General features: G+C 38.5%; 1 protein-coding gene across 1 annotated transcript in view; it reads left to right on the top strand.

Moving 5' to 3' along the window:
* Positions 1-2616: 2616 nt before the first annotated feature.
* LOC136099447 (CAP-Gly domain-containing linker protein 4-like) overlaps positions 2617-25740 on the top strand; it is a 33666-nt gene continuing 10542 nt past the window's right edge. The window contains exons 1-12 of the mRNA XM_071805916.1: positions 2617-2901; positions 3394-3430; positions 5654-5715; positions 6298-6444; positions 9403-9542; positions 10503-10596; positions 11495-11656; positions 14970-15088; positions 17273-17509; positions 20793-20928; positions 21634-21774; positions 24326-24409. Coding sequence (XP_071662017.1) covers positions 6312-6444; positions 9403-9542; positions 10503-10596; positions 11495-11656; positions 14970-15088; positions 17273-17509; positions 20793-20928; positions 21634-21774; positions 24326-24409 — 1246 coding nt within the window. The 5' untranslated portion in view covers positions 2617-2901; positions 3394-3430; positions 5654-5715; positions 6298-6311. The remainder of the gene's footprint in view (positions 2902-3393; positions 3431-5653; positions 5716-6297; positions 6445-9402; positions 9543-10502; positions 10597-11494; positions 11657-14969; positions 15089-17272; positions 17510-20792; positions 20929-21633; positions 21775-24325; positions 24410-25740) is intronic.

Below are 25740 nucleotides of genomic sequence, written 5' to 3'. Positions count from 1 at the left end.
AGAGCTGCTGCAGTCCATTGTTCTGAGCTCTCCAGGTGCTCAGCAACTCTGCTGCCCATGGCAGCACTGAATGAGTCAGACAGGATAGGCTGAACAGGCTTGTGTTTAGACTCATATCCTGGCACGTAGGAGGTGCTGAAAAAGATATTGTGAAAGGTACAGAATGAGGTTTAAACATATTTTTTAAAAATTTCCATTGCAGGGCCCAGGGGTGGAAGTCAGGACAGGCAGGAATTTTCTGAGGCAATGGTGTCCAGTACCCTTTGCGGTTGCAGAACTAAGTCACAAGATTCACTCTATAAGCTAAAATGTTTGGGTTTTTTGCCTTTAATTCTCCAAACAGAAGGATGTTCTAGAACCCAAGATGCTTTGTTAGGTGCTTGTTTTCATTTTCTAGCATGAAAGTATTCACACACTGTTTTATCCTCACATTCAACATTACCTTTGAATTCACAGAGCATTTTCCATAGTTTATGGCAAATAGCAACCCTACCCTGCCTCAGCTTTCATTCTGCTGCATTAAACAAGCCATGTTCTGGTAACCTCCTAAACCAGATTTTTCTTTTCCTTGACTGTGCTAGCAAATAATCTCTGGACGTGCTAGATTAGCTGCCTCCTGCTGAAAAAGGGTGGTCAGAACTGCATGCAGGTTCCCAAGGGTATGGCAGAACCTGCTGGCATGAATACTTCCCTGCCATGAGCCTCCAGCTATGCATCCTAAGATAAGTGTTTGCTTTTTATGCCATTGCATCGTATTGGTAATGATTTGCATTGTGTAACTGTTGACTACAATTGCATCTTCCTCTTCTCCCGTCACTTCCATAAGAAGATCCCATACATCAAACTTCTTAGTTCATTGCTTTTTAATAGCAATTTTTTTTTGTCTCATCTGTTTGCTGTTTCTTCTGTCAAAATCTCTAAAGGAAAATATGAAAAAGGTAAGTTCCAAGAATAATATCCCAGGATGTCATTGGTAAATTCCCCCAGTCCAGTACTTTCCATTTAACTTACTCAACACTGTTTCCCTCTGCACTTGCAATTCAATTGAAATTCTCCAGAATTGCTAATAGTTTCCATTTCAGGCACTTCACTACAGTCCATTATTCAGCATCAGCCATAAAATATTTCCCTTTCCCAGAACATCAAGAATCTTGAAAAAAGCAGATACCAACTGCCAATAGTAAGCTCACATTTGATCTCGCTGACATCCATGTCTTTGTGCTTCAAACTCTTTCTAAAGTACCCTGGAGGTGAAAATTGCGGGCCTGCATTTTCCTGGATTACAATTTTTCTTTGCCTTTTCTAAGTATGAAACATTTCTAAGAAATGGAAGAATTCTCTCAGCTTTTCTCTAGCCATCTGGTCTCATGTTTACCATCACAGCTCCATGTTCCACTGCCTTCAGTTTTCAAGTCTCTGTGATCTGAGAGCACTTACAGCTCTTGACTTTTCCAGTACTTCACTTGAGGTAATTTCCACTTGTCCTTCCCATTATTTGCCCTGCCTACCTTCCACAATTAATATTATCACTGGAAAAAAACAGCAACAAAAAACTGGTTCTAAAAATTAGTTGTATTTACTCATTATGACCCACATTGAGCATAAAAACATAGCAAAACTTGTCTGAGTTTTTATCCAGGTCAAATTCCCCTCAAGTAGCCTGGGCTCAAGCCATAAGAAAATGGGTTTACCACCGCACGGGTTTCTTAGAGATTACCGATCTTTGGATTTAGATCCTTATTAGGTTTAGCGGAACGGATAAGCACCCTCTGAAATGCCTTCTTGGAAGCTGCTACTTTCGTTCCTCCAGCTGGTTAGTGAAATGCACTGGGAAATGAAAAATTCTGAGTTCGGTGCTTAAATCTAGCAGCGATTACGTGTGACCTTCGGCCAGTCACTTTCACGCAGCTGTGCGGGCAGGAACACGTTACGGTGTTAAGCACCCACGAATACCGGGCACCCGAAACCATCAGTTAAGAAGCCGCCGTCTCCCTTTGCTCTCCCTCTTCTCCCAGCCACCACTCCTATCCTAGTTTTTCCAGTTTTCCCTCCCGCTGTTCTGTCGCCGCTCCGGAATTACCCGAACACCCACGATTCGGGCCGAGCATCCGCCGGACCCGGCCCGCGCTGCCCGCCGGCACCACGGGGACAGTCCCCGCGGCGGGGCGGGGCGGGGCGAGGCGGGCGGTCCTGGCAACCGATAGGCAGGTGGGCGGGGAGGGGCGGGGCGAGGAGGGCGGTGCTGGCAGCCGATAGGCGAATGGGCGGAGAGGGGCGGGACGGAGGCCGCGCAGGGGCGGGCGCGAGGATGGGCCCTCGCTCGGTTCCCTCAGCTCCGGGCGGGCGCGGGAGGTTCTGGCCGCGCCCCTCCCCGCCAGGAGCAGGTAGGGCTTGGGGGGGCGACCGCGGCTCCGCACCTTCTGCGGGGGAGCGGGACGGGAGCCGGCGGCCTCCCGGTGCTCTCCCGGCCTGCTTCCGTGCGGAGTGGGGGCAGGGTGGTGGTGCGGGGGCCGCCGCAGCGGGCGGGCCGAGCCCGGCCCTGGCCCCCGCCGCTGCGGGCACACGCGCGGCTCCCGGGGCCGCCCGGTGGGCCGGGTTGCATGGGGCAGGGCGGGAGCGGGGCTTGGCGGTGCGGTGGCCTGGTGGCTCGGTGAGGTTATCACCGGGTGTTCCGGCCCGCGAGTCGGCGGCCGCGGCCGGAACCTCCGCTCCCAGGGTTCGCTCTGATAACCAGCCCGTGGCCGGGCCGGACCGGCGTTTGCTGCGGGAGCTACCGAGGGAAGCTCGGAGGGGCAGAAACAGCGCGGCCCGCTCTGAAGCTCTGTGAAGCTGGCAGCTTCTCCAGACCAAGCGCCGTGTTGCAAGAGGCCCCGCACGCCAGCTGAAGAGCCAATCTGGGGTGTACGTGTACACACGTAATGTGTCTGCCGTTCTGCTGTAAATTTTATAGAGCCAGCAGATAGTGTATGCGCAGGAGTCTTGCTTTCTGAACTTAGCTTTAGTTCTTGAACGCATATAAGTACACAATAAGTAGTCCATTATATGTGCTTATTGTCAAAAATAACATCACGTTCATGACAACTTCTGCTGTCAGAGCCCCAGTGCAATTGTATTTAATACCTTGAAGTGCTTTAGCATTTATAGCACTTGCAGGAAAACTTTGTGCTGTAACACATATTGCAGAATCTGGAGCACAGGAACAAGTTGGATCCTGTATTATACAACTATTTTTTTTTTAAATATATATATGCAGTGGTAGCTCTCTGTAATGTGTGGATGTCAGGAATCCTGTAGTTACTCTTCAATCTTGCCAGCATAAGTGCATGCATATTTGATGACTTCTTCAAGTTCTGTTTTATTTTTTCCAATGATATTTATATTTTTCATTTTCAGATTGAGTTCAGTTAGAAGAACGTATGGCTGTCAAACGGTAAGCATGGTACCCTGTGCTGTGCTAAACTGCTTTCAGTGGTAGTTTGGCAGTACTGCAAACAGGAGATTTCTGTCCTTTCATTTAGTATCTCTAACCATTTCATGCTGTTTGTCTAAACTTCTCCTACTAATGCAGGGAAATCACTGCTCTTCTGGAAGACCTTCCATTCTGTTTCACCAGGACATCCCACTGGAGTCCACATACCTTGGATATTATTAGTACCTCAGGCAGTTTTTTTTATGCTCAGAACAGACATTACTTCGAGGATGATGTTTTTTTTCCCTTCCTTTGGAATAGTTTTCAACCTTTTACTTTCCTTTTGCCTTTCTAGGTATGCGTGTGTGACATTAACTGGTTGTGATGTTCTTGTGCCTGAGCTAGCAGGCTCTGGAGGTTGTCATGGGTGCACAGCATGTTGCCTTGACATTTCACGGTTCAGTACTGTGTCATGACATGGTAATATTATTTCTGGATCCAAATTAAAATCCTTTGGTGGAGGGATGTGCATGCTTGGGCCAGGAGGTGTTGCCACTGGTGTGAACCTGGGAAGTCACTCTTTACAGTGTTGGGTGGGCACATGCATTGTAGCATTTGGGTCTTCATGTCACCAGCCCGATGACAGGGCTTGTTTCCCTGCCTGCTTTGCTTTGGTAGCTTGCGTGCTGAATTCTTTTCACTCATATGACAGGTTGTATTCTCCCCTCTGGCCCCTTAGAGTAAGAGGTGCCCTGGATACTTGCAAATGCACGTATTCTCTTCTGTTCAATCTGCTTTTCTGTGTGCAATAAACAAAGTTTTTTTGTATTAATTTTCAAATGTCTGTGTTGATTTCTAGTTGTTGCAGCTTTTGTTATTGTACTTTACAAATCTCACCTCTTCCTGTTACCATTGGCTTAATCAGATCTGGCTACTTTTCATGGTGTTTCTTTTGTTTCCTCACTGTTGCACTGGCAGCACTGTTTAAAAAGCTTACAATTGCTTTCCTGTCTTTTTCTGACTTAACAGGTTCAGCTGTCATCTCTTCTACATTCATGCACATTACTTGTTCCTTTGTGCATTTCGTGAGAGTGTCTGATGTGCTACCTGTGCAAAACTGTTGTGGATTCATGCATTTTACAAAGCTTTGCTCTGTTTTGTTTTGCCATAGCCTCTGAACAAATACCAGAAGGCAGCAAATGTATTTCTCTTGCCCTGCCAAAGAGATTTAGTGACTTGGAGCTTAAGGGACTTTCTAGTCCCTCATATGAGAAAGTTGTTGCTGTCGTATTTATGATGACTATAAAGCCATTCAAAATGTAAACTCTAATTTCTCCTTACTGGATGAAAATAATAATTGAAATAATTAGTAATATTTTTGGCCTTGTTGAATCTAAGAATGCTTAAGCTGAAGCAATTTGATAATGCTGTGGGAAGAAATAGTCCTGCCCTTCCCAATGGCCTCTTTCTTGATCTTAGTGGTGTGCCAGCACATGCATTTATACAGTTGCATAAGACTGAAGAAATAAACTAGTTGGAGAAAAATGAGCAGTTTTCATCTGGATCTCTTTTCCAAGTTGAGGATAGGGTGAACTGTTCATGGTGTCCAAGAAGAGAAGGCTTTCATTTATTTACTTGAAGTTTAGTATCTGTAATCCGCTGTTAAAATCATTCCCAAATAGTGTGATAAACTTATTTGGGGAAATGTTAGAGTAAATCTATTCGCTTAGCTGCTTGTGTGTAGGATATAACCCCCAAAATGAGTCTGCTTATAAGTCTACTACAGACTACTTTTTCTTTTGTGTGTTTACTCATGTGTATAGGTTAAAGATAATAAAACCAAATATACCTTAAAGCTCCATGAATTATTTCTGTCAAGCGAACTGGCTAAACAAATTCCTGAGTAGAGAGCGCTATATAGCAATCTCCAGAATAAAAATGTAGGTTGTCTAGTAGAAGCATTGCTTTTACCCTGAGTATTTAACCATGAAAATTCAAGATGCAGAATTCCAGTTTTTCAATTGTAAGCTATAGTCTCTGATAGGACAATAACGCCTGTTTCTATTAAGAATAATGTTTTTATTATTTGTTACTGAATTTGCCTGACTAGATGTCTTGCAAGTGGTAACCAGCTCTAATCTGGCCTTAGTAAGTGAACCATAACTAGAATGTGACTTGACCTGGTTGTTAGGAAAATGTCAGTATGACTTTGTACAGCCATTTAATCTTTCTTCTGTCTCCTAGATTGCGCTAAGGCAGGAAAAGTTGTCTGGAAACAACATCAGGGTGGAGGTTACAACACTGTGGTAAGTGTGCTATTTTAAAACATAGAAGGGAGAAGCTGGGAAAGGAGCTGATATGGAATTGAGAGTCCAGGAGTGAATCACTCGGTGATGAATTGTCTGCAGCTTTGTGTGGGAAGATTAAAGTGGTGAGAACTTTAAAAGAGTAGAAGGCGGTAGCTGGTAGCTTGTGCTTCCTCATGGTGAAGGAAAGGAATATACATGCAGAGTATGAGGAAGGGTACTTGAGCTTCACGTTTTCATAAAGCTATAAAATGTAACAATCTATTTATCATCACTGTGTCCTTGCTAATTATAGCATTACTATTTTCATGACTGCTCAAGTGGTAAACTGGGGAGAAATATAATGTTTTCCATTAATAACATGCAAGTTTAGTGACCAAGTCAGAACTAGAAGCTGGCTATCCTTAACACCATACTCTGCTAAATTTACTAATCAACTTCCTTTGTTTGTAAGAATACAATAGTATTATTTTATGTTTGCAAAAAGAAAATATTTTAGTCTCATTGCACATTGTATCTTACTCCGATAGGACTGTTCCAAAGTATTTCTAATGAGGTTATTTATTTTTTTTCCTCCTAAAGTGGCTTTCTAGAAGATGACCATAGAGGATCTCCCAGAACCCTCCTTGGAAGGAGATTCCCTCTTTGAAAGAGAACGGTTCTTATTCCCAAATTCTGAAACTTCTGTTACTTTTTCTGTTGCTGCTGCACCAATGCCTTCAGACTGTGGTATGTGCTTTTAAGAGAAAATGAATGTGATCATCAGACAACATATTTGAATAATGAATTTTAAGAAAAACTCTCAACTCTTAATTTATTCCTTATTTTCAGAAAAAGTTTACTGCTTGTTAAATGAATTCTCTATTCTTTTTTAAAGGAAATTAAATATGAAGACCTGTGCTTTTTCTGTTGTTTTGATTGCACACATTTAAAATATACTATCTTTTCCTTCATACTGTTTCTTCTCTGTGTGTGGTCAGATGTTCGTAGGTTTTTTACATTTTGATGTGGAGCTGGATATTGTGTTAAATGTTAAATTGCAGTATTTAAATGTAGTTAAGCGTCTACATCACATTTAAAATCTCTAGAGTTAGACTTTCGTAGTTTCAGTGTGCAAGCAATACACTATAGGGGAATATTTCTCTTGGAAGTGTAGGTGTTTGTGGTGGTAAGGACTGTGAAATGAGTGTTTACAGATAACGATAGCAAGTATCAGTGATCAGCTTTTGAAATAATGTTGAATTGTCTTCACATGTATAAATTATTATAAAATTTAAAATATGTATAAATTATTATAAAATTTAATTAAAAATTAAAACATTAAATATCACCGTAAGGATCTTCATAGATAGCTACAATTTTAATGTCTTTGAATGTTGCAGAAGATGTTAATAGCATCTATATAGCTTCAAAATTAGTCTCCACCTCTGTTTTTCCCATGCATTGATTACAACAATCAACTGTATTCAGGAAAAATAAATACACATAATGTAATGTTCTGTCTTTGACAGACTCAGTGTTCTTGAGACCCATTTGATGAGTTAGCACAGGTTGGAAATTTAACAGTTCCGCAGGATATATTTTAGTACATGAACATGTGTTTTTACATGGTTCAGCCGTGTTCTCATAACTTGTCTTTCCTATTCTACTGTAAGTACTGCTGTGATTTATTCCATTCTGTTTTCTTATCCCTTAGAAAAATTCTCCATTCATCCTTCTTTAGCCATTATGTGTTGTGATGTCTCCTAATACCACCACAATATCACTTGCTATCAGACCTGCTCAGTCTATGCCTACTTACTGAATAAAAAAAATTTCTTTTTATAGGAGGTTACTGTAACCTGTGTAACAGTAATATTATGGAATCTGGGTAAAGAAGGTTAAACCACAACAGACAAAGATTCTTGGTCGTTACATTAAGTGCATTTATTTTTCCTTAATATAGTTGAGCACTGTAATCAATGCATGGGAAAGATACAGGTCAAGAAGGCAGTGTTTTAAAGTATTCTAGATGCCACTGTCCTTTTGTGGAACTTATTGTTTTAACAGATTTTCTGTAGCATTTCTTGGTTTGCAAACACTACAGCTGATCACCTGTTAAGCACTTAGGATGATTGTTATTAATACTTAATATATTCTCAGGTTTTTACCCTAGCATGCTGGTTGTAACAGTCTATTAAGAGTTGCTTTCTGATATATAATTTACTTCAGGTTCATAGCTAGAAAGCTTCCTGGTAGACTAAAAAATCACGCATGTTGGGGAAGATCGTTGATTTTGTTGGCTAGTTGTCTGTTTACTTCATAGCTGTCAGAATGAGATCAACTGTGGTTTATGCAGAAGTTACATATCAGTAAATACATCAATAGATCTGTGTCAATGCATGGGATGTAGGTAAGAAACACGTTTTGTGTAGTGCTGGGAGATAAGGGGTTTGCTTTTTTTTATTTTGGTGTGCTAGGTACAGGTAAAAATTCATGCTAAATATCAGTGAAGTTGTCCTTTTTCATCCTCGTTGGATCAAGGCAATGCAAACTCAAGACAGCCAGGAAGTGAGCACCATATGTGCTTTTATCTGTTAATCCAAGCTAGAAGTATGATATGCTCTTTTTGAGGGAAGGTAATGATGACTCATCTAGAGGTAGTTTATATCATGTCATACACCCAGATGGTTGATGCTCTGTTTTACTTAACCTGTATGTCTGTTCTGAGAGCCTTTTATCTGCGATTGATGCAAGCTGACATTGTACATTTATTTGAAACCTTTTTAAAAGGCAACTCCCTGATAGCTGCAGTGGAGCCAGAAGTTCATTGTTTTCCATGATTCAGTAATTTGCTGATGACAGTAGGTTCTGCTTCCATTCCCTCTCCTAATAGCCATTGCTATCCAGATTCTTTCATACAATTTTCCAGAGTTTGAAGAAATTCCACAAATGTAAAATACAGTATGTGTATATACATGCACACACATACACCTGTAAGTAACATGAAATACTATACTTTAATAATAAGGTGTTTTTTACACCTATACTTTGGGTTGCCTTCAGCAACGTGAGGCTTAAAATCTTAAAAATACATCTTTTTTCCATTCTTGGTTTGGCTTAATTTTTGAAGGTGTTTGTTACCTGCAGCTGCCACCAACTGGGATTGATAGATTCATGAAATACCTGAAAATACTGGAGGCCATGGAATGCTTTCCTGATTTGTGCACATGTTTATATTTTGGTATGCTTTATGTAAATTGTGATGGAAGAAGGGGGAAAATACATGTTTTGCAGCATATGGAGAAATCATGTACACATAATCACTGAGAGATCAAGAGGCTTGTCTGTGCTAGGCAACAGATTAGAACCAGCAGTCCTTTGCTAGCTTGAAGGAAGAATATTAGCATAATCATTGTACATCTCTCTTGGTCCTTGCCTAAACTTAAAATCAGTCTTGCAGTACCATTGTATTGGTGGCTGATTCACAGCTTTTTCAGAAGTACAAGATAAATGTTAGTATTAAAGAAAAAATAGACCAGATGCTAAACACAGTTTTCTAAATTAATTCAATATTCTGATTTTTCCACTGTGACTTGTAGTAAAGTGACTCTCTCTGCTCTTCTTTGCCCCTGGGTTTGAAACGTTAGAAGCATGTTAAAACTTATGATTGTACATAATGATTCCTTTTTTTTTTTTTTTTAACAGAGTTTTCCTTCTTTGATCCCAATGATGCAGCATGCCAAGAAATACTTTTCAACCCCAAAACATCAGTTTCTGAACTGTTTGCTATCTTAAGGCAATGGGTTCCACAGGTCCAGCAGAACATTGATATTATTGGGAATGAGGTGAGGTATAAATGGAGATCCTTGAATGCTTTCAGTGTTAAAGTATTATGGTGACAACAAATACAAACAGTTCAGGGAGAAGCAGAACTAATCATAAATGCAGATACAATTTCTGCCATGTAACAAGTACTTACTGATCAGTGCCTTGTATTGCACATGTTGTCAGCGTTCGTTTGGAAAAGGGAAAGATGCTGGGTGAAAAATCAGTGCATATGGATTGGTGGTAGAATCACAGAATCACGGAATATAGAAACAATGTTTCTTCTCAAAGCAGTTATTTAGACACCCTTCACCTTGGTGTTTCAGTTTCATGCTTAGCAGCAATCATAAACTCCAATGTCTGACCTTACAGTGAGGCCTGACCTTAAAGGCAATGTTTCCAAGGCACAAAATGAGGTAGGATCTGAAATCTTTTTGCAACCTGCAGTAGGCTGCTTTGAGAAGACGTCTTGTTTCTAGTAATTCCTTCCTACTTTCCTATTTTTCTTCTGGATTGCAGGCTTTTCTAGCCAGGTGGGAAGTATGGCAAAGATTCTTCCTGCCATAGTATAACTGGGGGCTTTTTGGGGGGGAGGGGGGGGGTAGGGGGGAGGAGCGGAGGGAGGCAGGAATTTTTGAGAGACCAAAGAGCAAGCAGAAAGACTTGATAAATGATGTTGTTTTCCTATTGTTCAGTTAAGCAGTTAACTTTTCAGCATGTGAAATGTATGTTAGAAGTAATAATATAAAGAAACTTCAAATTCTGTAAACAATGAAGGTTAATGATATCCACATAATACTATTTATTACATTTGTGCATGTTGCTCAGTTCTGCAGTTAGACTCTATTCTGACAGGCTTCTTTTTTATTAGCTGTTGAAATGAATCCAGGAGTCCATATATGTGAAATAACTTACTAAATAATACTGATGTCAGTGATATGCTGGAGCTAAAATGTGTTTGTTTTCCACTTGTTTCTCAGATCATTAAAAGGGGTTGCAATGTGAATGACAGAGATGGACTGACCGACATGACTCTTTTGCATTACACTTGCAAATCAGGGGCTCATGGTATTGGTGAGTAAAGAAACATCATTATATATGTAAAAACCCTGACAAAGGCTAATCCCATCAACTATTACTGAATTTTTCCTTGCAGTAGATTTTTTTTTAGTGATTGGTTTTATCCCTTCTAGTGGCCATCAGAAAGGAAGATACAGAACTGTGGTGTGGTTATGGCTGTGGCAGTTGGGAGTAAGTTGAGTTAGTGGTATAGGTATTGCAAACAATGTTATCAACAGAAACATATATTTAATGCAGCAAAGGCTGCTTCAGACTGAGGTGCAAACTGTGAACTAAGCTATCGACAGTTTTCTTACGTCAGTGAAACCAGAACATTTAGGTGACTGGCTTTCCTTTTTTTTTTTTTGTTTCACCCTGATCATGTCAGAAGAAAACAATAAACTTCATTTGCATTATTATGATCGTAAGTACTGGAATAAGAGTGTATTTAATTCTGTTTGAACACATCGATTAGCTTTTCTATGTTGTGCTACTCTTTTGTTGACCGAAACCCAGTTCTCTGAATTTGAACTAAGTTTCTGAGTGAGGTCTGACAGAGGTTTGCTTTTCTGGGGGCAGCAGGTCTGTTAACATAAACTTCAGTATTGTGAAGTGTAATTTTTTTTTTCTTCTATCAGATACTAGAATCCCTGTTTTTGATGGGTGACATGTTATTTACGTTAGAGATAAACAGGTAGTGTTGCTATATACTATAGTAGACATTTCAGCCCTTCATGATAAAAGGCAAAGCTTTCCTATGTCCTAATCTTAAGAAGAAAGACATCTACTAGTAAGTGTTCTGCTATGAGCCTTAGGGGTTTAATGTACATTATGGTTACACGTAAGCATGTGCATATTTTTGATGCCATTTAAATAAATCCCTGATGCACATTTTATGAAATTTGCTTTGTAGGTGATGTTGAAACCGCTGTAAAATTTGCGACGCAGCTTATTGATTTGGGTGCTGATAGCAGTTTACGCAGCCGCTGGACAAATATGAATGCCTTGCATTATGCTGCCTACTTTGATGTTCCAGAACTTATTAGAGTTATTTTGAAAAATGCAAAGCCAAAAGGTAGGCATTGTTCCTTTTTCTTTCAGGTAGTTGTCTGTATTTTGTTACTGTGTTGAGCCTAAGCTGGTGGATAGTGGTCTTTAAGAGTGGGGTTTGTTTACCCATTATATTATATAAATATTTCTTGTTCTTTTAGTCAGCTTCATTGGTTCATTTTCTCCTACCATTATTTTTTGTTGTGGTTTAATGCACTGATTCCATTGCTGTTTTTTGAAGTTGATAAACTTGAGCTTTGTAAAAGATGATAGAGAAATATCTAATAGAATGGAAAGCAAACAGGTTAATTCTAAGCTGTTGAGGACTACAAGAATGTATGCAGAAAAACGATGATGTAAGTATTCTGGTGAATTCTTAGAGTTTTTAAGATGCCTTAAACATTGAGGAGTATGTTTGAAATGCTGGGAGAAGGGTAAAGGAGAAGTGGGAATTTGGCAATGATACGTGGCAAACTAGTGACCGAAGCAACTTTGACATGCTCATTTTTCCCACATCTTGGCTATCTAGAAGGTCATGTGTAAGAAACAGTTTGACTTTAGTGTTTGGCATAAATAAATGGTAACTTTTAGAATGATAATATAAAGGATTGGTAATTGGAGTCCTATTTACACTAATGCAAATGGAAATACAGAAATGGTTCTGAACCAGAACCATTAGTTCCTACTTTTGTCAAATATCAAAACCAGTAAGCAATTTTAATACTAAAATTGTACAAATGTTTCTTTGTTCCAATGAATATCCTTCTGATTGTGCTATTTTGCAAAATGATTAATTCCCTTTTTTACTAGTTGAAGCTAAAGACTGTCTCAAAATTCTGAAAAGGTGGTAGGTTTTTGGAGTACACAAGGGTTGCTTACCGTGTTGCGAGTCATCATGGAAATAATTGTTAAACAGAGCTGTTATTGGTGTGATGTGCTTAGGAGGTAATGTGCAGGTTGGTAACAAAAGACGAAACAACATCACATTTCAATAGTCTGGTCTCCATAATTTGCATCAGCAGATTAATTCTTCTTTCAGACCTCACTTGTATTTGGTGTTCTCGTCTCCTGTGCAGTGCCTACAGAAGGGATGGGGATTTGCTCAGATTTCCAAGGAAACTACTCTGGTTAAATGCTTTGCTTGTTGGTAACTCTTGGATCAGCAGATGATTTTTTTTTTTTTTTTTTTTTTTTAAGTCTCAGAAAATGCATAAAATGATTTGCCCTAGCTGTGACATGGAAACAATGGATGGTCTGAATTAACAGAAAGAATAATCTTAGCTCCATACTACATCAGGCAGTTTTCAGAGAAGGGAGCATGTACAGAGAAGGCAAAAGTGCCTTGGGTGGATTCATGCTGAACTGGAGAAAAAATGGTTGATGTATAAATAGCTCCTCAAGACAGTGCTGTACTGACTCTGAGGCACCCATTGTGAAACAGCTGGTACCACAGATGTTTCCTTTTCATTTACCGCTAAACTATGTCCTTTATGACATTCTGCAGTTAAATTCTTTATACAGATTTACTCCTCGATGGTTAGAATAGAGAGCTAATTTGATCTTAGATTTTTAAAGGTTTTAAATAGAAAAATTGTTAAAAGCTTAAGAATTAGAAATGTTGTGTGGTACGATTATGGAGTGACTGTAACCTGCATGGGTTGCTAATGACAGACTATTGCTGCATATTAATATTCCATAGATAGTTTGGGCATAGTTACTGGATAACATTTGATATATATGTGTTTCTTTTTGTCACATGGACTATGCCAACTTAGACATAGAACAAAGGTGTAAGAAAACAGGGTTTACAAACTCCAAGTGTGAAGCTTGCAAGTCTGAGGAAGTCATAGTAGTCTAATTTGAAAAAAACAAACCCATAAACCTATATATCAGTTACTTTTAAAAATAGGAGTATGTACAGCTGTTGCTGACTCAGCTGATGTTACTGATCAGCATCTCTGCAAACTGGTTCCTCCTATGTGTGCAGAAAATGCTTTGATAGCCTTATCAAACATGGAAGTTTCCAGTGGTTGTTTACAACTGCACAGCTTCTACTGAGTTTTAAACTGGCAATAGTTATTTGACATTTGATCTGTAAAAGGTACATTTGCATACGTAGCTGTGATGTCAATGCAGTCTTTTTTGTGCATGTGCCAATTAAATTTAAAATAGCTAAGTTTGTGTTCATACTAGTGCAACTGTAAAACTGTTAAAAATTTACCTTTGATCGTTATAAAATTCAGAATCAATCTTTTCTAGTATATAAGGTTGACATATATATACACAGATGTAATTATCTGTCTTCTATATATGTTGATGCTTTATTTGCCCTCAAAATATTAATTTAGTATAACTATATAAGGATGTTGATACAGTTGGGATATTCTTTGTCACACTGTGAGAAAGGCTAGTGCTATTTGTGATGGAGACTGTAACTGGAAAATACCAGGAGACTGTACAACCCTGAGGTAGAAAGTTTTATGTTCCTCACCAGTATTTCAAATTGGAACATTATGTCTAATACTTGTTGGCTTTTGGGTTGTGTATTAAATCAGTTGGCATTTTTAATAAATGGTCATATACATAATTGACTCAAATTGGCATCTCTTGCATAGTTTAGGAGAGGAGCCAAAGACTAAATAGGCATTAAAACTTCAATCTTATAGAACAGTAATAACTTCATAGCAGATTGAAAGATACATTGGAAACAATTGATGGAAATAAGTAGTATGCTAAATATCTTCTAGACAAATACAGTGCTCTATTTTCCAAACTATCAGTGCAAGACCTTTCAGAATGCAATTCTTTGAAAACGAATTATAAAAATTGCTAGCTCTTACTTTGTTCTTGGCCATTAGTAACTAAATCAATGTAAAGCAGAGGTGTAGTAAGCTTTTGCTTGCCCCACTACCTGCTCACAAAGGAAAACAACTGGATGAAGATGCCTCTCATTTTAAAATTTGATACCTAGAAACAATAAAATAGAAATATTTTCTGAAACACTAATTTACATGCAAACCTAAATTTACTAACTTGTTAATGTTGGCACAGTAGATTGGGTATCTTGATAGCAACATTTTTGCAGTTAAGTCATCAGTATTATAAAATGAATGAAAGGAAATGCTCATCTTCCAGATTGATTCATGGTGTGAATAAACAGATGCAGTTAAAGTTGATATTCTATGTAGAATCACTTCCTATATGCATTTGGTACATAACTAATGGTATCTGTATACATGTTAGCATAAACTGTAATAAATTAATGTCCTCTCAAACAATCTGTAGAGTGAAATGTTCACATAACACTTACATACCTCACATGTGATGTTTAATTGCAGATGTGGATGCCACCTGTAGTGATTTTGATTTTGGAACAGCTTTGCATATTGCTGCATTTAACCTGTGTACAGGAGCTGTCAAGTGCTTGCTGGAACATGGAGCAAATCCTGCCTTTAGGGTAAGGAGTTAGGCTGTAGATTCACCAAAAAGTGAATAAGTGGATAGACTGAACAGTCCGTGTGGGGTTTTGGTTAGCTGAAAGTATGTTACATGGAGTGATAGTGCCTCAGAAAAATTATTTGTAACTCATAGTGGAGGATTTCGTATGCTTTCTCATACTCTTGTGTTGAAGTTTGGCTTTGTGTCATGGTCTAGTTCAGTAGTTCAAATAGCTGTCAAGGTGTTCTTCTGTTTGTTGCTTGGACTTTCATTTGTTAATACTCCTTTGTGTCTTGCAACGGTTGTCACAGCAGTGGTGGATCTTTCAGAAATACAGCAGTGCACTCTGTGACTTCCAGAAACGCAGTGTATCGCTTAGCAGTGGACTTAGTCTTAGCATAAGTAACTGGTAATGAAGAAACATTAACTGCTTCACTTACTAACCAAATAATTGGCGTGAGTCATAGTATAAAATGCTGCTGTGTGTGTAGCCACAAATCTTGGCTTTTAGTGTTGTGGGTTTTTGTTGTTGTTGTTTTTTGGTGTTTTGTTTTTTTTTAGCATAGGCATTATTTCAGTTCTCCGTTTTCTTCTTTTTTTTTTTTTAAATGAGAAATCATGGTTGTTTTAAAGCTACTCAAAAGCCATTATTTTATGTATCACTGATGGTATGAAATCTTCTGGAACATCATTGTTCATACAGTAGTTCTTCATGATAATTCAATCTAGATAATTTAAAAATGCTGTTTTTCTCCTTTGTTTCGTTACTATTGAGTGCATGTACATGTTTCAAATTCCATGGCAGCTGTATGTTTGAAAGGCTGTTGTCCCAGGGAGTGCTGGTTTGTAGTTGCACAAGCCTGAGCTGGTGAAGCTGCCCTTGAGAAAACCAGTCTGGTGCCATGGTGCCCACTTTTGCTGCCTTGCCTGTGCTCGGTCCCGTGCCCTGTGGTAACACAAAGATTTGTAGGACTGGTGTGACTGAAACAATCGCTCATGTGATGACTAAAAACTCAAAACAAGCTGCCAGCTCAACCTTAACCTGGCTATATCGTGGTTTTAAGGTACTGTGACTTGAATGGGGCTGAACTTTTACTTATGGAATGACTGTAGATTTTTAGAAAATGATAGGTATTTGATTCTTCAATCCCATGATAAAGCTCTGACCAGAGACAGTGTGTAGAGCTTGCTCATATGAGGACAGCAGTGTAAATGCTGAGTAAGGATGATAGTTTTCTAAGGATGAGACAGGGAGATTTATAGGGGCTCAGGGAAGGTTGAGCTTTCAGTCTGTTTTTTAAGGGAGCAAAGCAAACAGAGTCTTACTCTATGTCATTCCCTCATTGGGTTTCTGGTAATTTCTGAATCCAGGGGCTCAGCTGAGACAAATTTGGAAGACCAAGATAATTATGTTTCCACAGACTGTGAAAATTGGCAGATAGGTGAAGATCTGTTACTAATGCCTTCGCTGAAGAGATTGCGGGCAGAACTTGCCATCATAGCAGCCTGGCAGCCCAACACTGCACTTGCAGTCTGGCTGTGGCCTGGAGTTCGAGTTGTCTCCAGGTGAGCTGGTACTCCAGCAGCTCTGGCCAAGGGCCAGTCTCACCTGGGACACAGGGGAGTCACAGTCACTGCCTGCTGGGAATGGGAAGTGTTTGCAAAGGACTCTCTCCTTCATTCATCTCTGACACAATAGTCTATGTCTAAATCTGAACAGCTTTATTCAAGTATTTATATGAGATATCAACTTTGTATAGTCTGTGCATGCAATATGTATTAATTAAATTCTTACACTTGGAATAAGCCTCATCAAGGAATAAGCTATACACTGAGTAAAACTAAATTCTTTGGGAAGTATTGGCATTACAGTATTGGTATTACAGACTAGAATTCTTGTTTACTTTTCTAAATCTATGTTAAGTTACATGTATACATACAGGTGTGCTTTTCATGTGTTCTGAGTAGCAATAATGTTCTTTAAAGTAAAATTTCGGTAACTTAGCACTTTTGAAAATAAGTCACTGTAAATGCTAGTTTGTATATCTAAGGCTGTTTTGGTATCCTTCTGTGAAAATGTGGATGCTTTTATAACTGTTTATATTATCAAATATCTAATGAACTTCATAAGCTACTATAGTTTTGCTAACCAGGTGTATCTTTGTCACAAAACAAAGTCCTATGCTATGTTATGTTTCTACAGAATGACAAAGGGCAGATTCCAGCGGATGTGGTGCCTGATCCAGTGGATATGCCCCTGGAAATGGCAGATGCAGCAGCCAGCGCAAAAGAAATCAAGCAGATATTGCTGGATGCAGTGCCTCTCTCATGTGACATTTCAAAAGCCATGATTCCAAACTACGATCACGTCACTGGCAAGGCCATGCTTTTATCACTTGGCCTGAAACTGGGAGATCGTGTTGTTATTGCAGGACAGAAGGTATGATAACCAGCCTGATACTACCTTCACGATTTCTAGACAGTCAATTTATTTACCCCTTTGGAGACATACCTCAAATTTGAGGGTGTAAAATACTTTATGGAAGGTATGAACTCTGTATGGCAGTAAGGATCTAGTTACAGATAGTAATAAGCTGAACAGTTATTTGTTACAGTCACTACTATGAAAAGCCGTTTTGAAGGGCACAGACTGCATTTTGTATCTGTAAACATTTTTTTAACAGTCTTCTGTAGTACATCAATGTGGCTCAGATTTTATTAACATTTTTGGTGTCACATCAAAATGATGGTAAAATTTACAGATGACTTTGTGAGTTACCCAGCTTTCAGTCCTGAGTATGCATTTGTGAATTACCCCTGATAGTTTCCAGAAGGCAGTAAAAGAAAACTTTGATTCTGCTTCTGCTGTAGTAACCCAATTTCACTGGTGCAATGCAGCTAAAATCTTTGAAGCAATGCTGTGCCAACAGCGTTGTTATAATACGTGATTCTGTGCGAGTGTAAGAATGTAGCTAATTCTGGTACAGCTCCAATGTGAATAGCTTTTAAGAAGCTACTTTGCTAGACACATTTTAAAAAATGTATTTGCAAAATGCAACATTGATATTGCAGTTAGTAGTCACACCTTTTATTTGTTCTGATGGCAAGGGCTCTGAAATGAATTAGGAATGCCAGAACTCTTTTGAAGATTTCAAATATTTTTCTGGTAAATACAGAAGGCATTTGTGAGCAAAATTTGTTTGAGTAGCTTTAATAAGTTTTCTAGTCTAACTTCAGATTTGTAATTGTCACAACTGAAGTGTTCTACAGTGAACCACACCGAGAGCACGAAGCAGCTTCCGTTCTGTATTGTCATTTGGTGTGTTCTTGAAACTGGGTAAGGAAAAGTAAAGGAATCAGTAACTATGCAGAATGCATTCTAACTGAAGTACATACAGGAAGGCGCTTATTCTTTAAAGGCAGTAGAAGTTCATGGAAGTTTCTTTTACAGAAAGTCATTGCACACTGAAAGCAAGAGGAGATAATGTAATTGCGAGTTAATGGAGGCTTTATAGCACAAAAGGGAAGAAATTAGTCCTCTTCTGTATTTTTTTTCTCCAAGTAAAGCCCATGGTACTGTTTGTACTGTAATGTGCTTACTGTGTATAGATAAAGCTTCCTGGGTTTGGTTGGTTGTTACTTTTTTTTTTTTTTTTAATTGAATATACTATTACAGTGGTTTTAAGAAGTTGTTGGAGGCTGTTTTTCTGTTGGCAAAGGCCAGCAGGGCTTTCCAGTTTTTTTAAGGGAACCAAAACTATGATTGTGCTTTTTGGTCTTCCTTTTCCACCTCTGCTTTCCTCTCTTCCTGTCTTTGTATGTGAGGAGTGGTTCTGCATTACTCCCACATTGTTTCCCACTCCCTTTCTCCATTTGTCCAAATGAATATGTGGATCTCAGCCCTGTCTTCCCCTCCCCTTTTATACTCACAAATGCAGGGTAGAGCAAAAGTGTGAACAGGATGATGAAAATGGTGCCCGATTCTTGATGTCCTCTTGGATCAGTTCTCATTTCCGGAATACAGGAGCGGGGATGAGGGCGCTGGGATGGCAGTATTTTTACGAGCAATATTTACGGATTCCTGTGCTCATTCCTGCTTCTGCAGTCTCCTAACGTATCAGCTGTAATGAAGCTTGAAAGCCATGCACAGCAGATGCCAGAGGGAAAATGGATTCCTCTCTCGATTCCTACTGTGCCTGTCATTCTAGTTGTCTTACAGGGTAGGAAGCTGTGTAAGCACGTGTTTGTGTATGTGATTTGAGGTCCCTTCAGCTTCACAGGCTCCTGCTGTTGCTAGATTATATCTTATCAAACCGACATTCAATGAAAATGCAAGTGCAGGGAAACTAACAGCTGGGAGAAAACTTCCTCCTGTTCCTGGCCCGTTTCTCCTGTGCGAGATATCCTTTGCTCCTTGCTTGCACAAGTCCTAGGGCTTGTGCAAAATTGGAGCGTCAGCTTTGCCAACTCCATCTCCTGTTTCAGATGCCTGCTGCTCTTGTTCCTCTGCCCAGTACGTGCCCTTTGGCTGGTGCCTGGAGAGTAGAGGAATCTGTTGGGCCGCTTGGCCAGGCTTCCTCTGGCTGAATTTGATCTGTGCTTGTACTTGGGCCTGAAAACATCTAGGTCTAGATTAGTGTGATGTACTTGCCTATAACAATCAAGTTTAAAAGAGACCTTCAGAGTAAAAGAAGAATAGGGTCCGGATCACGTTTATTTCTTTACAGAACATTAAGAAAGAGTAACTGGAAGTTTTTGTAGTAAAGAAAATAAAGGGTTTCTGTCTTTGTAATATCTGAGGGTGGATTGGACAGTGCAGTCATGGTAAAAGTGAACTAATAGTATTAAGGTCACATGAGGTAAATGAAAACTGAGCAACTGAAAGATCAAAGGTTTTTATTACTAAAACTAATTTAAAAATCAAATATAAAAATGAATTTAAATCTGTGCTAAATGCACCTCTGTTAGTTATTCCTCCTCCGTTTGGATGAAGTGTGTGAGCTTATAATGCATATTTGTGGAGACTGAGGCCCACTGGCAGGACTGGTCTGTCTTGATATTCTTGATATACTTATCTGTTCAGAGTCTATATAGTATATATTGCAACAGCAAAAAATGTTAGAACATTTCCTGCCTTTTTAAATTTTTTTCCATCATACAGATGGAATAAAAGATTTTTGAATGTTTTCCAAAGAAAAAAATTAAGTATGCTCTGAAGTTTACCCTTTAACCTTTGCAATATATATAAGAATACATATGTGTTTATATTTATACACACAAATATATATTTATGGAGTTTTTAATCTAGTATTTCCATGGAATGTCCAGTTCAGCAAGACACCCAGTTGTGATTCTGGAACTATTGTCGTGGAAGGCACTGGAAGTAAAACTTCTAGTTAGACATATACTGCTGTATCTTACTGACTTGGAGCTGTATTGTACAGTAGTGGTGTCTCATTGTTGCCTGTTATGAGATCTGTCAATAACCTCTGCATTTGTTTGATACAAAAATATATGCAGAAAAACTAATGCGTTTTGGAACATGCAGTGGCTGGCATCCAAAGATAGGAATGTCAATAATCAAGGGAGATTGTTATGTTTGCGTTTCTCTGTTCTGGTTGAAAGCTTGGTGGTGACTTGCTTTCTTCTTTGTAGTCTAGACTATGTCCTCGTGGACAATAAGTTTTTAGCAAAGTCATTCTATGTTGATGCTTTTGCTTTAGGTTGGTACATTAAGATTTTGTGGCACAACAGAATTTGCCAGTGGCCAGTGGGCTGGCGTGGAGCTGGATGAACCAGAAGGAAAGAACAATGGAAGCGTTGGAAAAGTCCAATACTTCAAGTGTGCACCGAAACGCGGTATGACCTTCAATATTTTTCTTTAAATTATTTTGAAACCTGAATTTAAAAAAAGTATTGGAAGATATGAGAGAATAAATACAGATAATGGATTGTGTTTCTTTTCTTCTTTGTAGTGCTTGCTTTGTTTGTTTTATTGATTCTTTTAGCTGCGTGTAGTTTTTTAGCTGCAACTATTTGCAAAACGACTCAAACAACCAACTAGTCAAAATTTCCTGTTACTTCTTTGAAAGTGTAAGGTAATAGTCTTTCTTGTTTTCCCATCTGTATTGTTGACGCTATTTGTTTGTGTTGTAACAGTAATGGCCCATGTTTCTTTACCTGTTTTGTCTTCCTTTTAATTTAAGAGGCTCACACTTGTAGCTGTTTTCTAACTTCCAGTTTGAGGTATTTCAATTGGTATTTCACAGATATACAAAGTCTTGCATTTTGTAACAGTGGAGACTGAATGTTACTATTAGGACAAAAAGGAGATTCTAATCGATAGTTTTACTGCCTTCCTGAATTACTCTGTTCAAGTTTCTTGATAAGTCTCTTGGTTTCACTGTTCCTTTGAGGTAGTTCTTCCTACCCTGCAAGTGCTTCAGCAGCATAACAAGCTGAACAAAACCCAAACTTAATGGTGTAAGAGATAGTAGCTGGAAAGTTTTGTTACATTATTTTTACTCCTGATTTTTTTTTTGGCACATCCGATTTTCTCTCCAGGTATCTTTGCACCTCTTTCTAAAATAAGCAAAGCTTCCGATCGCAAAAAAAGCTCTTTACGAAGTTCTTCCACGCGGTCTTCACCTTTGGTCAAATCCAAGAAAATAGACGTGACGCACATAACTTCCAAAGTGAACTCTGGTGGGTATTTACTTGTGTGTTGAGACAGGATAGAAGGATACTAATGTTCAAGAATTACCACCAATCTTATAAATTTTGATATTAAAATACTTGTTTGTTTTTAGTTCATCACTTGGGATGAGAAGTTGATATTCATTAGCTATGTGTTCTCATTCACTAGCCTTTAAACCGGCACTGGAAGGAGATGGTGTGTAGTCGCTTAGTGATTATAGTGGTCTGATGTACTATAAGAAGTTCTAGTCTTTATAGACTAGACTTTATAGTCTGTTAAAAAAAAGTTCAACGTTTATTCTCAAGCCTTTAAAGTTAATTTTTGATTGACTGTGATATTAGTTAAATGTCTAAACTTAATGTGATTTCATTTATTAAGATCATCCTGGGTCATTTGAAACTTCTCACTGAAATCAGTGAAAATCTAGAAACTAATCTATGACAATTTTATGTATAGAAATTGAAGAAATGTAGTTTATTTTCTGGCAAAATGGTCAGGGAACTATTTAACGGATTGCATTTTATCTGCTAATTAATTTATCTGAGTAAGACCAGAGGGGAATTAGAAGAGAAAGATGTCCTTGTAATAAGGCTTTGGTCTACTCATTGGAGTTCTAGGCTCAGTCTCTGGTTTAGTCTTTTAGTAGTTAATTCAAATTATTCAATCCTTCTGAATTCTCTTCTTGTGAAGGAAGAATGCTGCATCTTTTCTCACCTGTTTAGGTTCCCAGGTGTTTGGAGTTCAGGCTCTTTCCTGCTCTGTACAGTGCCCACCATGCATAGCCTGGCCCCATGTCTGGCTGGTTACATGATGATGCCATTAAGCATATTACATTAGCATTTCTTTTCCCTTCCAAACCCTGTTTAGGTGACATGCTAAGGGATGGAAGATATGCACACATTCTCATGGAATTTACTCAAGCACCCTAAAACACTCTGCTCTTTACCAGTGATATGCAGGGCACAGAGAGAATGTGCCAGGCTGGTAGAAAAGACGGGTTTTGGCAGCATTTTGGATGACTTGTGTAACTCTTCCCTACATAGATTGAGGGGGAAGCAAGCCCTAATTATGTGTATTTACATTTAGCACAAGATTTAAGCTATTTATAAATGGATATCCTGCATAAAAAGCTTCTCAGAAAAATGAGGAGCGGATCTGAGCTGACTTTTCTATTTAGTATTTTTCAATGGTTGATTCAGTTTATTGTGAACTGATTGTAACTCACTAATCTAAAATGGAAAGCAGCACTGTTTCCTTTGTCACAGACAGCGTGTTCCGGGCAGTTTCTGTCACAAAGGTGCGTTTGTGTCTTTGTAAATTTTAAACATTTGATGCTTGCTTTAGGTAAAAAATCAGTGAGTTATGCATCATCTGCCCAGCAGAGTTACACCCACTAACAGTCATCTGGAAGCTGCCGTTTATAAGATGTTCTTGTGTTGAAATTTCCATTCGCATTTAATGTGCCTGGCTGATCCACAGGCTGGAGTGGGAGGATAAGGCTGCAGAGGCAGAACTTTGTTTTGCAGCGTTTACATCCATCTCCATATTACATTTATTTCTCTTAAACTTCATCCCTGCGATACACTGGTTTGCAATGATCCAAGAAAAAATAATACGCTTTTTTCAGCTTATAATCATATCTACAAAGTAAAATATAATACTGTATATGATTTTCAAATTCGATTTGTTTCTACTGGATTTGAACAATCCATCAAATTGATGATAATAGGTCTTTTTCATGTTTTTAGAAAAAGGATTATTGTGATCAAATTGAGAAATATGTTATCTGTCACAAACACTAGTTTTTAGCTCTGATGCCTTAATGGCTAAACTATACAATTTTTGAAAATATAATAGATTTGTGAACTACTTCACTCCCTGTAGCTGAATTAAGCTGAGAGAAATAGTTACATAAAAAAGATACGATTTTTCTTTCATGATGGGAGAGGATTCATCATAGATAAGCTTGTTCTTCATTGAGTTAGGGTAGGAAACTGTCAGAAATGCAAAATGACTGTTCACAAATTATAACTTTGTGGCAATACTAGTTCACATGCATATCACAACATTTCTGCTCTAAGAGATGCTATTGCCATACTTCAGTATTTGTAGACAGCCTGAAGATTTGATCTCTAAACTTTTATGCATAATCTTTAATGCAGAAATTGCGAAATTAATCCTAGTGAATAGTATACCTTAAGTACTATGAAAGTGTATGTTGCATATATAATAAATATAAATGTTTCAAAAATTTAAGTAAAGCTCCTTCAATATAAACATTAATAATTTTCAGATAATTTGTTTATTGTTGGTCAAGATAGTTTGCACTGGTTTAATGTGTTAAGGGGTTTAAACATTTGTGCTTATCCATCAGAACAATTTTGCAGTCTTGTCTTACCCATTTATCAAGAGTCTAAGAAATTGTACGGTTCTGTCTGTTTTATCCATGCATCCGCTCATCTGCAGATCTGTCAAATGTTTGTTGTGTATGACTTACCTGTAAAATTATTTTTCATTGTTAGGATGTATATATTTAATTGTATATATTATTTTTTATAGGATTAAATATGCCAAAAAAAGACAGTGCTTCTGAAACCAACTTTATGACTCCTAAAAGGGGCAAAGCTGTACCTGCAAAAGACGGTAATGAAATTTTTAAAACTTTTTTAACATCTTGAGAAAAATTTTGAGTAGACCAGAGGAAGTATTATTACTGCCATACCTCTGAAAAAGTCCTTTATCTATAGGAAAGAGTTTCCCTGCCTGTCTGTATTCAAGTCCCAAGCACGCTGTACACATTTATTTTCCCAGGAGCAAGAGTAATTTGTGTGGGTGTTTGGCTGGCGTTCTGTGTTGGTTTGATAACAGCTTTGATCCATATGTGTGGCCAAGAATGTTGACAAGCCCTTAGAGCTGAAAGGTGTCTCTTAGTGAATGATTTTCCAGAGGATCTGCAGAGTTACCTTCTAGGGTTTCTGAGGGGAGGAGACCTTTTGCCCTGTGTCGTTACTGCCTAGATTTTAATGAAGAGTCGTGCACATCTTCTGTTGGAATTTTTTTTCTCTCCTGTATCTGTATGTTCACACTTGTATTATAAAGTGTTGTCATCTAACAGTACTTAACAGTCTTGGCATTGTATCATGGAAGCCTCATAATAACGAACTTCAAATATGAAAAATGAAACTCTAGCATTTTCAAAAGTTCCTTTTACATACAAATCATCCTCTGCAATTATCTAGTTTCAGAATGGGATAGTGACTTCTATTGCATCAGTATGTTGTTTGCCAAATGAAAACATAAAGGGACGTCGCTTTCAGGGCTGTCTTTAACGAATTGTAACAATCCGGTTTCCTTTGAGGTTTTCTCTTTAGAATCATACTATGAATGTTGGTAAAAGCAATATTTCTTTGAATAACTTGAAGTGTGAATTTCAGTATACCTTCTTTGAAGAAAAGCATCTTTTTATATCCTCTCTCAGTGAGCAGTTGTAAGGAAGAGACTTGGGCAAGAGGCCAGTGTAAGGTATTTAAGTACTGTCCAATCAGGTACTTTTTCAGAGGTGAGCTAGAAAACTTGTGTAGACAGAGGTTTCCAACATTTTGTTCATGGAGGGCGCTTAATGGCTTGGTCTTCAGGTTCTGGTCATGCGATGAAAATAATTGGCAGGATAGTGTCTGTGTTTGATGGATATGTGATATCTGCAATTAATAGGACTCCAAAGGCTTCACAGGCTGTAAGTGATGTGAAGCCTCATTTTGTGATTTAGTGGTTTAGCTGATACTGCTATAAAGCAGGTGCAGAACCTTTAGAAAAATCCAACTTAGAAAGTAGTTCAGCTTGGGGTTTTCCTGGAGTTTGTGCTGACTCTGTTGTGTGGTGTTTGTTTGTTTGTTTTTAAACAAACTCCCCAGAAACCCTTGACAAATTGGAAAAACTCTTGGGGGGATGGTGGGGAGGGAAAAAGATGGAGAGGA

The sequence above is a fragment of the Patagioenas fasciata genome, chromosome 3 (genome assembly GCF_037038585.1).
Source record: "Patagioenas fasciata isolate bPatFas1 chromosome 3, bPatFas1.hap1, whole genome shotgun sequence".
Lineage (NCBI taxonomy): Eukaryota > Metazoa > Chordata > Aves > Columbiformes > Columbidae > Patagioenas > Patagioenas fasciata.
The sequence above is the reverse complement of the archived record's forward strand: the minus strand, read 5'-3'. Positions and strand labels throughout refer to the sequence as shown.